The sequence below is a fragment of the Pteropus medius genome, unplaced genomic scaffold (genome assembly GCF_902729225.1).
Source record: "Pteropus medius unplaced genomic scaffold, Ma_sr-lr_union100, whole genome shotgun sequence".
Lineage (NCBI taxonomy): Eukaryota > Metazoa > Chordata > Mammalia > Chiroptera > Pteropodidae > Pteropus > Pteropus medius.
The window spans coordinates 8,346,691-8,361,856 of NW_024355205.1; the positions used below are offsets into that span (position 1 = coordinate 8,346,691).

At 34.3% G+C, this 15,166-nt stretch overlaps 1 protein-coding gene across 2 annotated transcripts in view; it reads right to left on the minus strand.

The window, feature by feature from the left end:
- Positions 1–15,166, minus strand: part of SERPINI1 (serpin family I member 1) — a 65,710-nt gene that overhangs the window by 24,629 nt on the left and 25,915 nt on the right. For both annotated transcript variants that reach the window (XM_039858023.1, XM_039858025.1), the window contains exon 2: positions 942–1,209. In XM_039858023.1, coding sequence (XP_039713957.1) covers positions 942–1,191 — 250 coding nt within the window. In that variant the 5' untranslated portion in view covers positions 1,192–1,209. The remainder of the gene's footprint in view (positions 1–941; positions 1,210–15,166) is intronic.

Below are 15,166 nucleotides of genomic sequence, written 5' to 3' on the forward strand. Positions count from 1 at the left end.
GAGCACTAGCTTATTCCCCAGAGTGACATGGTGAGGAGGTTCTAATATTTAGGCAATTTCCAGATAATATAATTTTAACTTTTTTGTAGCTTAATATTATCGACTGATATTATTTTTCATTTTAATTGATATATTGGTAAAATCTATAAAGAGTTTTGGGTTTTCCTTCAAAGTACTTAGGTTACTTTCATTAAATTAGTCTTATTTTATGTTTATCAGGAATAAGAATTAAGTTCAATTATCTAGTTTAAAAATCAAATTATCTAAATTTATTTTTACTAGACATTTTTAACCTTATAACTAGAAAATCTATTAGAGATTGTATTAGTTCTTAACTTTTTAGAGTTAATTCACATGTATATTAGAAACATTAAAACAGAAATCTTTTATCATGTCAAAGTGACTACAAGATATCTTTAGGCTTAAAATTTTCTCCAATACATATAATTTCATAGTTGCACAACATTAAAAAAATTTTTTGATGCTATTTAAACAATGAAGACATAGTTGATTTTAAGGAAAAATTTCTGATATTCTTAGAGAATCATGTTGCTTTTCATTGTAGCACTAATCACAGTTGTAATTTTTCATTTGTTTGTGTGATAATTGATTGATTAATGTATGTCTCTCCCTCTAGACTAGAAACTCCATCAGGGCAAGAACCATGTTTGCTTTTGTTTACCACAGCGAAGTTTATTTAAATAATAATAATAAAATAATAAATAATAAAAATAATACATTTTTCATAGATTAACTCAGCCAGGGATAAAACAGGAATTAACACCTTTCCTGGGTTTCCTAATGCTTCTCCAAGCCATACCATTTCAATAAGATTACTTTCTCACCCTCTGTCAATAATGCTGCCTCTGGCAGAAGACAACATAACTGAGTTGAAAGTTAAAGTCAAAGCATCCTGAGAAATCAAACTGAAGCACACTTACCGTTTTTCAGACTGTCATATCCCATTGAATGACGGATTTCTTTCAGGGTAGAGCCTTGGGCCCCAAGTTCCATCATTCCCATTGCAAGGGTGATGCTTAATGGAGAGAAAAGAATATTTTCATCTTCCCCAGTGGCTCGAAGATGATTATACATATTCACTGACAACTCAGTGATGGTTTCATCAGGGGAAGTGGCCCCTAAAGCCAAACTTTGCAGAACCAGCAAAGAGAGGAGTCCAAGAAAAGCCATGTTGGAATAGTTTCAAGCCTGGAAAACAATAATTTGCATATTAATTTTTAACTGCCCCAGAGAAACTGAGTGAACAGTGAAACATATATGTATACAAGGATATATATACATATATATATACATATGAATTATTTCTTGGCAAAGTTGTAAAGCAAACCAAAAGTTTTTAAACATATACAGTGTTAATATCTCTGTAACAAAAGCCCAAAGGATATATTGGAAGTCCTATTTTTAAAAAGTCAATTAATAGTCAAATGAACAAATACTATTGCTAAGTTCTGAGGTTACTCCGCAGCACAAGATAGCCCTGGGCCCCACTTTCATGGAGTTAAGAGTATGTACAGATACATACACAACAAATAATTATAGGTCATGTTTGTCGAGGCTAATTTATCAATTTTTCATAGCCTAGCCATATATATTTTTATGATTTTGAAAGAGTTTATTCTAGCTTATACTAAACTACATAGGTCTAGGACAGCTATACTGAAAATCAAAAGATATTTATAGAGTTTAAGATGAACTAGTGAAGTTAGGTATTAGAAAATCCCACCTTATCTATTTACTACAATTGATAAAAATTAATGCATCATGCAGCTGGGCTATTAACTGGTGGGAAAGATCAGACACGCCTTCTATGAGCACCAGTTTATTCAGCTCAGGCTGCAGAAACCACAGGAAATGGTAACCCCAGAGAAAGAGGCAGATTTAGCACGCCTTGTGTGGTTTTCCCTTACACATCAGTTCCCTATGAGGCTGCTGCTCCCAGGGCCAATCTGAGCAGAGAGAAACCTACAACACTGTCCTTTTAAATTCTGGATTATGTTACCATGTCAGTTTATACCAACAAACTGGCAGTTCTACTTGGATGAATATTTCTAAATATCAAGTTCATCTGGTTCTTGAACTGTTTTCTCTTGGAAAGAAAAAGCAGTGTCAGTGCCTAGATATCTCTGAATAATATTTCTGCCTCCTGGCACACCAGTGTTTCAAAAGCCCTGTCTCTCCACAGACAACCTGTCTAGCTGGGGATGCACTGGGGACAGGATTCCCTCTTTTCCTATATCTTTATTCTTTGTCACTGTAGGCATCGGAAAGCTAAACTGCTTATTTAAACAAATAAGTAGCTTGTTTTTGATATTTTTAAAAAATCATCATTAAAACATGTGAAAAACATGTAAATTGATGTTGAGCAAACACATTTGGAAAATTGTATTTTAATTAGTATAGTACACTAACTGTCCCCATTACTCAGTTAACAGAGTGTATACACACTTAAGAGCAGTGTGTTTCCAACAGGCTTTTGAGTCACAACTTCCTAATCATTCCTGTAATATTTTTAATTCCAATTTCAGAGAACTGCCTGGCCATTTTGTAAGTCATCCACATTTTAGGGTTCAGTTTTAGGTATCAGTTTTTTGACTAAGAAGTTCTAAGTTTCTGCCCACCCCCTTTTGTATTAAGCTTTTAATATTACTCGCGTGTTTAGGTAGGTAAGGTCAGCCTGTGTGTAAATATGGATGCTCATGACCCAGGCTGTGAGGAGGCAAAGGCTGGTTGCTGCAGGGAGATCAAGTGCACTGCTACAGAACAGCATCTGTCAAGCATACCACATTGGAACAGAAGCCTTGGGACAGAAGTCAGGTGCCAAGAGAGCACAGCTGCCATGCTAGTCTGCTGACTCTGGCCATCCACGAGAGGTTGCTGTGGGATTCTCTCTTCCTTTTCTACTCTAGAGAACTCCAGGAAATGTAGAAGTAGGAGAGATGAATTTTCTCTTTTTAGATTCAGATGGAAACTTAATAGGGACACTTTTAAGTGGACAGACAACTTAAAACATATCCAGGATTTAATACTTAGGATGGAATACTGTTTAGGGGAACTTTGGAATCCAAGTGAGATCCAAAAGCCTGTACTCTTAATCGTGACACTATACTGCTGTCAGATATGCTGTCGTAACTTCCACCCTAAAATACCCAAATCTGGACCTCATTACTATCATTTAATGTTATCTAGTATAAGACCAAGAAATTAAAGTCACTATATGATAGTAGCATCTGTCATTCAATAATACAGCTATTTGGAAACCAGTGCATTTAACATGAGTATCAAATTTCAGGCTAATAAAAAGATTTCATTCATGTAAAACAAAAACCAACTTACTACCAACTAATAAGAATTCCAGGAAACAAAGCCAAGTCTATTATGTTCATGGGCATTTTTATTTACAAATGAATTTACCATGAGATAATAGTAATAGCAAATATATGATGTATGATGCTCAGCAAGTCATATGGATTTTCTCGGTTGTAGCTTTCTCATTCTTGAAATGAAGATACTAATCTCTATTCTGCATTAATATTAAAGAAATAAATGAGATCATGTGTCATCTTTAAACTACAAGTTATACTAATAAAGGACATTAGATGAGTTAGAAAACATGTTTCCTAGTTACATACATTTGCTAAGTCAAGTAAGAGGCTATTGAGCCAAAATGAGTGTTTTATCATTCCTGTTGGCCCATCAAATATAGCACCATTAGTTCTTCATTCAATTAAGATTGATAGAGGTACCATGAAAATAACAAAATTTATAAGGACAGGCTCTTATCCTCAAGGAACTCACATCACTATGTAAGAGTATGATCTATTACAATGGTTCTTATCTATTTAAGAAAAGAGACTCATAAGAATCAGAAGGGTAAATCATGTCTTCTGAAAAATGCATGCACACAGATAACAGAACACTGCATTCACTGGCCATGATAGTCACTGGCTTCAGGTTAGAAACCCCTGGCTACAGTAGATGGTCCAGATGCAAAAAGGAAGCAATGTTTGATGGACCTTCAGCTTGGCAGAATTCCTTTACTGTGGAAAAGAGATGCCAAAACTACTAATGTATCTTTGGGCTTCTAGAGGAGTCCTGGAAAGAGCACCCATGTTTGTGAGAGGGGCTCATCCCAGGGAAGTGAGCAGCTGCCCACTGATTTATATATTCTACGAGGAAATTAGGAGTAGGATGGCTGAGTGGTGGGAATAGGTCATATTAGGAAACTCCTTAGTAAAGATTTAAAGAAGCCTGCTCTGGAAGCATATATATCTATAGTTCAGTAATCTTTTCTCCTTTTGAAGGCTAGATTTCCAGTGGACAAGCAAAATGACCTCTGCTAGCCTGGTCCAGTCTTTCTGATCCCACCTACTCCATCCTTGATCCCTGTCCCGCTTCAATTCTGCTGCCTCTGTCTACTCTTTCAAGTATTTATTTTCCGGGAGAGAGGGGAAGATTTTCTTTCTACCTTCTACCTTCTATGTGTAGGTGTTCTCCATGGATCTATTCCTGGTCTTCTTTTCTCCATAATGTTCTTTTCACTCCTGCTGGTGAACTTCTCTCAAAGCAAAGATACTTCAACTATTATTCCTATCATGTTATTCCCAAATAAATGAAATTCTAACTCTGGCTTTATTTTTGTCTTAATTTCTGACGAGTATTGCAAATTGTTCTTGGGAGATTTAGTCTTTGACCCTTGCCAGCATTTCAAATCTAAGGTGGCTCAAACAGGACTCTGTCTTATCAATTAACCCCATTCTTTTTTTTTAAACATCAAAATCGATCTTGTTTTCCCTTATGTTCAATAAACTGTCAACACTTATTCCATATTGCGACCCTGACACCACCTATCCATCATCCATGGTCATTACCATGGCTATACTAACAGTTCTTACTTTTAATGCATTCTCAAGGACTTCACTAATAGCTCTCAGCCATTCCCTGAACCCTAGTTACTACCCTCTTCAATCCAACATATACATACACTTCAAATGAATTGTCTTGATGTACTGTTATGAATAGGTATTTCTATATTTATAAAACTCCAGGATCTCCCTCTAGATGAAAGCTCAAAATCTTAGTCTCAAACATAATTCACTGGACTGTGAACAGGCATAACTTACTACCCACAACTCTCCTTTATGAATCCTGCAATTCTAGCCAGACTCCTTCTGGTAATACATGTCCCAGAATTTCCTTCTGTTGCTGGCTTGTACAGTTCTTTTTCTGAAGCTACTTCAACCTGGTTCCATATTTTCAAATCTCAACCATTCCTCCAGGTTCTGCTCCACTTCCATTTCCTTCATGAGTACTCTCCTGGTTCTTCAGTTAAAAGAGCAATTTCTCTCTTCTGAAATCATGGCACATTTTATCTCTACCAGAGCACATAACACTGCTTCCATTACAGGTAATTCTACACATGCATCATCTCTTTTCCTAGACTTTGTGAAAGCACAAATGGAAGTACGTTCATTTTTGTATATCTTAAGATAATCAGAATAAGAACCTAATGCACTATACACGGTAGGTGACAAATAAATATTTGTTGAATTAATAAAGCATGAGATGTAAAGGACTGCAATGCTGCATTAGAAAGAACAGCAAGAGAAGCTATTGCTTCTAAATTCTCAAGAGTAATTTAATCTGAGCCCACAGGTAGTACCTCATTTCCATTTTTTATTCCTTTTGATAAAGTGTTTCCTTATTGAGTCTGAGACTATCTTTCCAGCCTGACGAAGTGGCACTGTCATTAATGCTGGCATTATGTAATGCTGGACATGGGATGCATTAGCAAACAAGTACACCACTTTGAAAAATCACAAAAGGTGCTACCCAAATGTTACTGTATTAACATTAGTCTACAAAATGCCAGGGCCCCACCATTAATCATGATACATTCTAAAATGAGTTCCTCTCACATAGAGCATGCTTTGTAGATTCATTATTTTTAAGCTACTGAATAAAATGCCTTTACATAAAAAACAAGAGGCTGCAGTACTAGAATAGTAATAGATAACGATTTTGTGCTAGAAAAGACAGAAGTAGTTGAGCTGTAAACAAACTACCATTAATTCTTGCATTTCTGTGCCTCGTTGCCAGTGGTAGGATAAGTTGTGGCACTGTATGTATGTATACTGCTTTAGTCCTAAAAGCAGGACATGCTTCATTGAAACGGGTCAGGGAACTAAATCTTGCGGTTGAGGTATGAGAAATCACAAACTAAACGCCAGCACAATAAAAAAAGAGTCTTTTTAAAACTTCCTTAGTAGTTAATCTTATTTATAGAGATTTAGTCATAAATGCAATGTTTTTTTAAACCAAATTATTTGAAATAAAAAAAAAAAAACTGTTTCATAATTGTGAGTTAAAAAAAAAAGTAGGTGTTCTTTAGAAGGTGAGAAAAATGGTCAAAGAAGTTTCTTTCTACAATAAAAAACAGCCATAGGAAATAACTGAGGGAAAATGCCAATGAAAAAACAAACAGACAGACAGACAGAAAACAACCCTCCCCCCCACCAAAGAAAACCACTTAAAAAGCCCTTAAATCCCTCTGGTCTACTAAACTAGAATTTTTTTTTAAATTGAGGAAACTAAAATAGGGTTGCTAAAATTTTATATTACCAAGCAAATACATTGGAATGAGAGCAAAAAAGTTAAAAATAATGCCTCATAGTCACACAAAAGAATGAAGACATCGATCACATAAAAGAATGAACATTTCAACATGGAAATAAGACAGTTCTTTAAAGTAGATTTTTTTTAATGGGCTGGCAGTGGGTGTTTGGGAACCATTGCTTAAACTCTGGCTAGTATTAGCTCACTTGTTGAAATCTGGAACAGGTTAAAGTCTCCAGGCCTTTGTTTCTTGACCTACTAAGAGAATAGGTTAACCTAGATTAGCAGCAATGAAGCTGAGAAAGTTGTCCAATTTGTCACACACAAATAAAAAAAGATTCGTAATCTTCTGAAACAACCTGTATTTTAGCAATCTGTAATTTAGCAAACTTTTTGTTTTAACATACATGGTCTTCCTTCCTGACCTGAATTTAAACTTAAATCATACAATCAATGTTCAAAGAAACCAGCTAGTCCTCTCAGACGGAGAGGCAAATTGTGACACTGTAGTTATTTCCTGTGTAAGTGTCATAGCCTGGAGAGGAGTGAACATTTGGCTACTTGTTTATCGTTTCTTTAATTGACTTATTTCCATTGGTGCTGCCTCCCACTGCTGAACTTCAATCCAGAATTTCCCCAATAGAACTGTACTATAATGGCAGCACTGAAAAGAAAAAGAATCATGTATGTAGAAGAAAACAGAAATGTGGATGTAAATTTATTGTAAATGCAAGTATTCATCACCTGAGAAATGAATTGATTTTCTTGTAAAATAACCAAATGTTTTACAAAGAATCCAAGAATAGAAGACGCATGCAAGTAGATACATCTCTTGTGCAAGTAGATACATCTCTTGTCCTGGGGATATATATAAAATAACTTTTTTTTGAATGCCAAGAACACAATTAAAGGCTGAAGAATTTGCCATATCTCTCCAAATAAATCAATGTTTTAAAAACAAGAAAAAGTGAATGACCCATGCATGCTTTATGAAGGTCTACTGTTCAGGTACAAAGCTGTCAAAAGCTTTCTGATAATTTCCAAAATTAGCTCTATAAATATATGAAGGGTGGGAGAGCGAGGGTGAACTAGGCAAATAATCAAATGGAAATGTAGAAAATACACCAAAGGCATACATTAGAATGCCTTAGGTTTACATTTTCAATAAGAAAGTTACTAAAAGTTTTGATCAGAAAAAATGCATTATGAAAAGCAACATGTCATGATAAATGAGGGCCAAAAGTGGTTCAGAAGAGTGATAAGAAGGCTTAGACTTAAACTCTGGTTATTAAAGGCATAATATGCTAGGGTATGAATAAATACACTCCATTGTGCTATTTTTAAAAAAAACTATACATTTTTTTCCTTTTAAAATTTTCTTCCTCCCAAAAAAGTTATTAAATTGAGATGTGTCTTAAAACCAAGGGGTCAGAACCAAGTAAATAAGAGAATGCAAGGAGTTTTAATTCTGTAATCACAATGTCTATGAAACTATGACATAAGTGATTTAATCATTTTCTTCTCTCTCCAGCTATCTAGTCCACTGTGACTCTTTCCATACTCTTACACTTTTCAATAAAATACATCTTTATGTTCTTTTTCCTGTTTTATTGAATCAAGTAAAAAGGAAAGCTCACTAGATATCTCTCAAACGAGGAGGAAATGGGTAGATAAATCAAAAGGGCAGAACTATGGAGAGGGTAACCTATAAATATTTAATTTACCAGAAAAGAAATATGAAAAACTTGGATATGGACCAAGATAATTACTAGGCATCTTCAATGAAAAAATATGCTTTATCTAGAGCATAACTCTTCCAAGTTATCTGACTATATGGGTTTTGGGCCTTTCATTGTCTTTGACAAATATTATAACTCTCTAAGTCTCAGATAATTCATAGTGATGCAAATGATTCTTTTCCATAAAAATGCACAGTGTACATGCATGATTGAATGCAATGATTATTGCCCTGTGGTTACTGACTAGTTTTGAATCCATTAAGCATATGTATTTTAGTCTTCCTGATGGGTTTACATATTCATCTACTTTTTGGATTTTCTCATAAATAGGTTGTAACATCTAACTGGTTCTCTCATTAATTAATAAGCTAAATAAAATTTCTGACATCTGTTCATTTTAAATTTGTATGAGAGTCAAGATTATAACCTTTTTAAAAACAATTATTCTTAAACTAATTTTTAAATCCTTAAAGTTAGAAATTTTTCTTTCAAAAAATACTTATTTTCATGTGATACTCCAAAGATCAGAGTAGAAAAGAAGTGGAATATTAGTCTTTTCTTAATCACTGAATAGTCCTTAATTATTGGTTGGATTTGTACCAGTGGAACCTGAAAATGATTTCATAGATCTCTGTGGCTTAGAATTACTGATGAGCTGGCTGTGCTACAGGTCTAAAGTTCCTGGGTATTTTGCAAGCACCCAAGAGGAAGATCAGGCCTGGAAGAGTCTATGGTGTTCTGCTCAGTTAGGGACTAACCAGTCCTGGAAATGTTGGAAAAAAAAAAAACACAAGGAAGATGTGGTGGTAAAACACCTCAGAATGTCTAAAGTGCTTTGGTATATATGAATATATTAATTCTGAATTTCTCAGCATCAAGAGGTGGTTAAGTGGAATGAGGATAAACTGTGACTTAGGTAGACTCAAGGCTTCCAGGGAGCTTTTTTGAGTTTTTCCAGTAACTTCTCCAGGCCACATCCTCTGACAGGAAGTAGAGGCTATAAAACTTCAAGAACATTTCACAGCAAAGATAACTTCAGGAAATTGTTTTGACTCAATAAATAGATGCTAAATAAATAAATCTCTGGTCAAAACTTTTCCCACCACAGGCAATAAGAAATTTCTATAATTAAAAGCCAAAATATTTGATTACTCTGTGTCCTTCAAAAAGTTAGAAAAATGTAGTCCAACAAAACTTTCTGTGATGATAGAAATATGACATGTGTACTTGTCCAAAAGAGTAGCCATTTGTTGCTAACAGGTACTTGTAATGTGACTAGTGCAGCTGAGAAACAAGAATTTTAATTTTATTTAATTTTAATTAATTTAAATAGCCACATGTGACTAGTGGTTACCATATTTGACAGTCAGTAGGTTAAATAGATCTACTCTTCATAACTTGATTCTTGATCAAATAGTCCATAAGTAATTAAAATAAAAAACATAAAAATTAGTAGCATGAACTACACAAAACATGTCTCCTCACCTAGGATCTTTTACTTAAAAATATACTCCCTTTCTTTGGGAGATCTCAACTGATAAAGAGGCTCCATTTGGCATTCAAAGGCTTTTGGTTAAAGCTGGTGACTACTGGGGAAAATAAAGTCGATGCCAACAAGAACTAGTGAGCTGGCACATCCCCAGCGATCCTGGAAATGAGACTTGGGCTTTCCATAAAATGGTAATAAATGACTTTATTTGGCACAATTGGGGAGACTTTATACTTGCCAATGAATGACTTCCTTTGGAATATTGTCAAGAGAGCTAAACAAGTGACACACAATCCCCGAGGCAAAATTCAGTGAGTAGTTTCAGAGAGACCTGTTCAAAAGTCATCATCAATCAAGGTCATATATGGCCCAAGGCCATTTTGGAACTAAGCCAGGCATTAATGGTTTTAGCTTACCCATTAACGTTGTAAGAAATCTCTACTATTGCTCTCTTCCCCAGTCTTTGTGGTTTAGCTATTTATAAGGTTGTAGAATGTTCCTGTTAGAAACACCTGTCAAGCCCCTCATTTTATAGGTAAAGAAATAGTCATTTGTACTCAACAACTTCGTGTACAAGAAGGATGTTTAATGAGCTACTGCAGATGCTAAAAATAATAAAATTCATCTGTGAATGCAATACCTAGTATTTAATTGATTCATTGATTCATTGAGTCATTGATTCATTCAATAAATACTTGTCCTTGATAAATACACAGGTCCTGTTCTAGGTGCTAGGGATACAAAGAGAACAGGATGGCATAAGATATATGCCTTTGTGATACTTTCTTTCACGTGTTAGGTCTGCATCGTTCAAAGAGATACCTAGCTTTTTATTCAGAGCTTTAAAAATATTGGATTTCCTAATTTTTCAATATTAAAATGTTGCTTGTGTAATAAAGTTTTTAAAAGTTGGCCGTGTCCCTGAAAATCTAAAAATACCCAGATGCAAATGTTGCTTCTCAATTATTTTGCTAATGAAGGAAATAATAGCATGACTCACCCTCCAATCATTCGCTTACACTTGAGTATATACTGAAGGGCTGGGAAATGAGGTAAAATATTCAGAGAGGTTATTTAGTGCACAAACCTAAAGAAAAAATTCTCACAGAAAGACTTTCAGAGTATTCAAAGACAGTTTTACACTTGCCTTGACCATGCATAGTCAGAACTGTAAATATTGTAATGTGATATATTTTAATAGGAGACAGTAATAGGACTGTTGGCCACACACACCAAAGTACCCCCAGATAGTTGGTATTTAGATTTGTATATCGGGTATTATATTATATTGTATTATATTATATTAATTTATGTTAAATTCTATCTGGGTTATATTTACTGTGTTTCTGTCTTGTCTTTCTTTTTTGGATTCTCTGTCTCTCCCTACTACAATGCAGGTCTCACAGCTGTTGAGACCACATGAAGCTATTTACTTCTCTTAGCTAATAACTGTAATATTCCCAAGATCTGAGTAGTGCTCTTTTAGTAAGATGGTTAGGTTCAAGGGATTCTGACACCAAGGTGAATAAGGAAAGATATTAACATTAGGCCCAAGCTTGTGAATCTTGCCAATTTTGTAAGTCAAAGTGGTGAAATATCAGTAACTTCAACCTACTACTTACTGAGCATTTACCGTGGGCCAGGTATTTGCTCAGTACGACAGAACTTTCATATGTCGTTTTGCTACTTTATATTTCATACAGTTGTTTCAATGTTTTGAAAAGTTACACTATCTCATTTCAAAAACCATACTAATTTAGAAATTTGAAACAAATTTATTATAATTTCCTTTTAGAATTATATTCTTTTCACCTTGTTAAGAAATGCTAGAAACTGACAGACAGGACTCTCTGATAAAAACACCAATCTAAATTAGATGTCTCTTTCTTTAAAATAAAAAGACACAAAATACTCCTGGCTCACACTTCCTGTACCATGGGGAAATTAATTTACATACATTACCTTTTAAACAGTCTTTTGCAGGACTACAAACCAGTGAGGAAAATGAAAGTGTGAAAGGATATGTCTAAAATAATTTTACTGCTTTGTTTTTTAATGTTCCTATAAACTTAAAATACAAAATTTCCCTGATATTGACTTACGTATTAATGCTATCCTAAAAATATTCACCTGTTAATTCTATTTATAAACCTGCCACACATATTGTAATAGGGGGATTTCTGAAAGAAACTTTGGTTTCCTCTTCTTGTTCATCACTATGAATGATTGAAAAGACCACTTGTCATGTTTATTGCAGAGTGTGGGAAAACAAATAAAGCATAAGTAGACATAAAAAGGCTCTATGAAACTATTCTGGTTACATTTCTCTGTAATTTTCAGAACCACATTAACCAATCAGTAACACTACCTTTTAGAAAGTGTGTAGAAAAATGAATCAAGGAAATCAGTCAATGTTAAATTGGATAAGAAAAAATAATGTTAGAGGATATAGTGTACTTCTCTCCATAAGGCAAAGTTAAACCACTCCAAGTAGTAATCAGCCACTCTGATTTTCAGAGATTTGGAGGAAAATGGATTTAATTATCTTCTTCTGAAACTCTTCCAAGTTTAACAGTCCTTGTTGTCAAGAAATCATCCCTTATTGTCCTTTATCAAGCTCCTAACAGCAGCTTAAGGCTTTTCCCATTATTGGCTAGGGAAAATGGGAGGGCTATTTTGTGGATTTCATTTCATGAGCATTAGTGCTCACAGCCCAGCACACTGTTAAGGCACATTGCTCTCCTTAATTCACTGCTGAAGGATCTCACGAAGGTGAAATGCAGGCAAGTATGTTGGCTTTTCATTTTATTTCGTGGGTTGCTTCTTACAGGACTTAAACATTATTAAAGCTAGTGGTGTCAGAGAAATTTCAGGGAATATATTAATAAAACCAAAATACGTGTCACAGTCTCTCAGAGATGAGACTTGCCTATAAGTAAATTAGAATAAAATGAAATAGTTCTCTCAATTTTGTAAAAAAATACAGATAATTGGTCTTCCAGAGAATGAATAATGGGCATTGGGTTGCCATAAGCCTCATAGATTTTACATTTTAACGGATCTGTAGATCTATAATTTAAATATAGTTCTATAGTCTCAATAAGAAAAATGCTGAGAGTCAAAGCTTCACTGGAGACAAGTACAAGAGAAGCTGCTCAAATAGATTGGGATAAGCTGTAATACTTTCTCATTTCCTGTGTTTCTTGGAAGACTACGTGTGAGTGTCTGGGAGCTTGAAGATTAGGGAATTGTTAGTAAAATTCAAGAATATGAGAGGAATATCTAAGTTTCATCCCATAAAATATATCCTTCCTTTGACCTCAATGTTCTCCCCGGGGGCCAACTAATTCATGGAATTCTAGAGCTGAAATAATATAATGGACCAGACATCTAGACATAATGCAAACTATTGCTAATCTTCATAACAAGCCAGAGGGTAGGTGAAGGTAACCCGATTTTATAGATTAGAAAACTGAAACTTAGTAAGTTCAACATATTTGACAATGTTCATAAATTTACTAAGTAATAGAAAGGGGATCTGAACTTTTATCTGAAGTCTTCAAATCCCTTGCTGTTTTTACTAGGCTATACTGCCTCTGTTGGGCAGGAATTCTCTCTACAAGACTGACTGAATTATTTGTGTGTGTGTCTGTGTGTCACACACACATACAGAGCTGTCCATCTTGGTTTTAGCTTGGCATCCTTACTGGTGAGGTATCTCTTAGTGTTTAGATGACATCTAACTCCCTTTACAGTACTGATCCTATTTATGACAAATAATGATACAACAGGTTTTAAAGGTAAAGTGTATTAATTGGGATCGTAACCTTCTATATATAATGCATTACAAGACAAACGTTTTTAACTGAAAAAAGTTAAAAAGGTAAAACATTCACAGAGTACAAAATTCAAAAGGTATGAAAAGGAATATAGTGAAGATTCTCTTTCCCCCACTCTCTTGTCCCCCGAGTCAGCTAATTTCTTTTTGGCGTAACCAAATAATGTTATCTTCCAGAGATATCTTATGTATATGCAATATATGTATTTCCTCTTTTCTTACAGAAATAATAACAAAATATACATTCTATACATTCTGTTTTGCCACCTCATTTCTTTATTTCAAAATATATCTTAGAAACTTTTCTATCATTATATAAGGAGCTTCCTCATTTTTCTTTTTTTAAATCAGCTTTACAACATTTCACAATATGGATATGCCGCAATTTACATAGTTAGTCTCCTACCAAAGGGAATTTAGATTATAGCAACCTTTTGCCATTACAAATAATGAGGCAATGAGTAATTTCAGAAATACATCATCTCACAGGTGTGCAATTACCTCTGCAGAATAAATTTCTAGAAATTAAATTGCTAGGTCAAAAGACACAAGTACTTGTAATTTTGATAAATATTGCCAAACTGCCCTCCATAGAGGTTAGATCATTAAAAACTCTAGGAATACACTCAGAAAGAAATAAGGAAGACCTACACAAAAGAAAAATTGAAACGCTGCTGAGGAATATACACAAAAAAGATAAGAATAGTTTGTCTCCTGAAGTAAGAACAGATATACTTGTTAAACTACACCATGGGAGTACAATCAGCAAGATCCAGATGGTGGGAAACTCCACAGGACCATTGATTCAGTTTCAACAAATAAAATGTAAAAATAAAGGACAGTGAGAGTCAGGAAGGCAGGGAGACAGATGGTTTAAAAGAGACTTGAGAGACATATCAACCAACTGTGATGCCTGGACTTTATCTGGACGCTGGTTAAAAAAAAACGAACAAACTGTAAAAATCATTTATATTATTATGAGACAATTAGGGGAAAAGGGTAGAATAAGTGGAAATCAGTACTTTATTCTTAGATAGGAATATTCAATATAATAAAGATGCCAGTTCTCTCTGTTACTCTATACGTAATGCAATTTCAATAAAAATAGCAAGTTAAAAACATATAAGCTATTTTAAGTTGATGTGGAAAAAATTAAGAAACAGGAATAAGAAGAAACATTCTGGGGGGAAAAGAACAGTGATGAGATATTAAGATGCATTAAAAAGCTATAATAATTAGAATAGTGTGATGAAAAAATTTAATTTGGTATTTGATAAAATTTGGCATGTCAAATCAGTAGGATAAGGGACATTATTTAGTACATATAAAGAAGATGGAATACTTTGTACTTTAAATCAAATAAATTCCAGATGGATCAAAATTTATATGCGAAAATGAAACTTTAAAATTCCAGGAAGAAATATGAGACTTTTACAACATATATTCATAAGTGTGTGTATGTTTCAC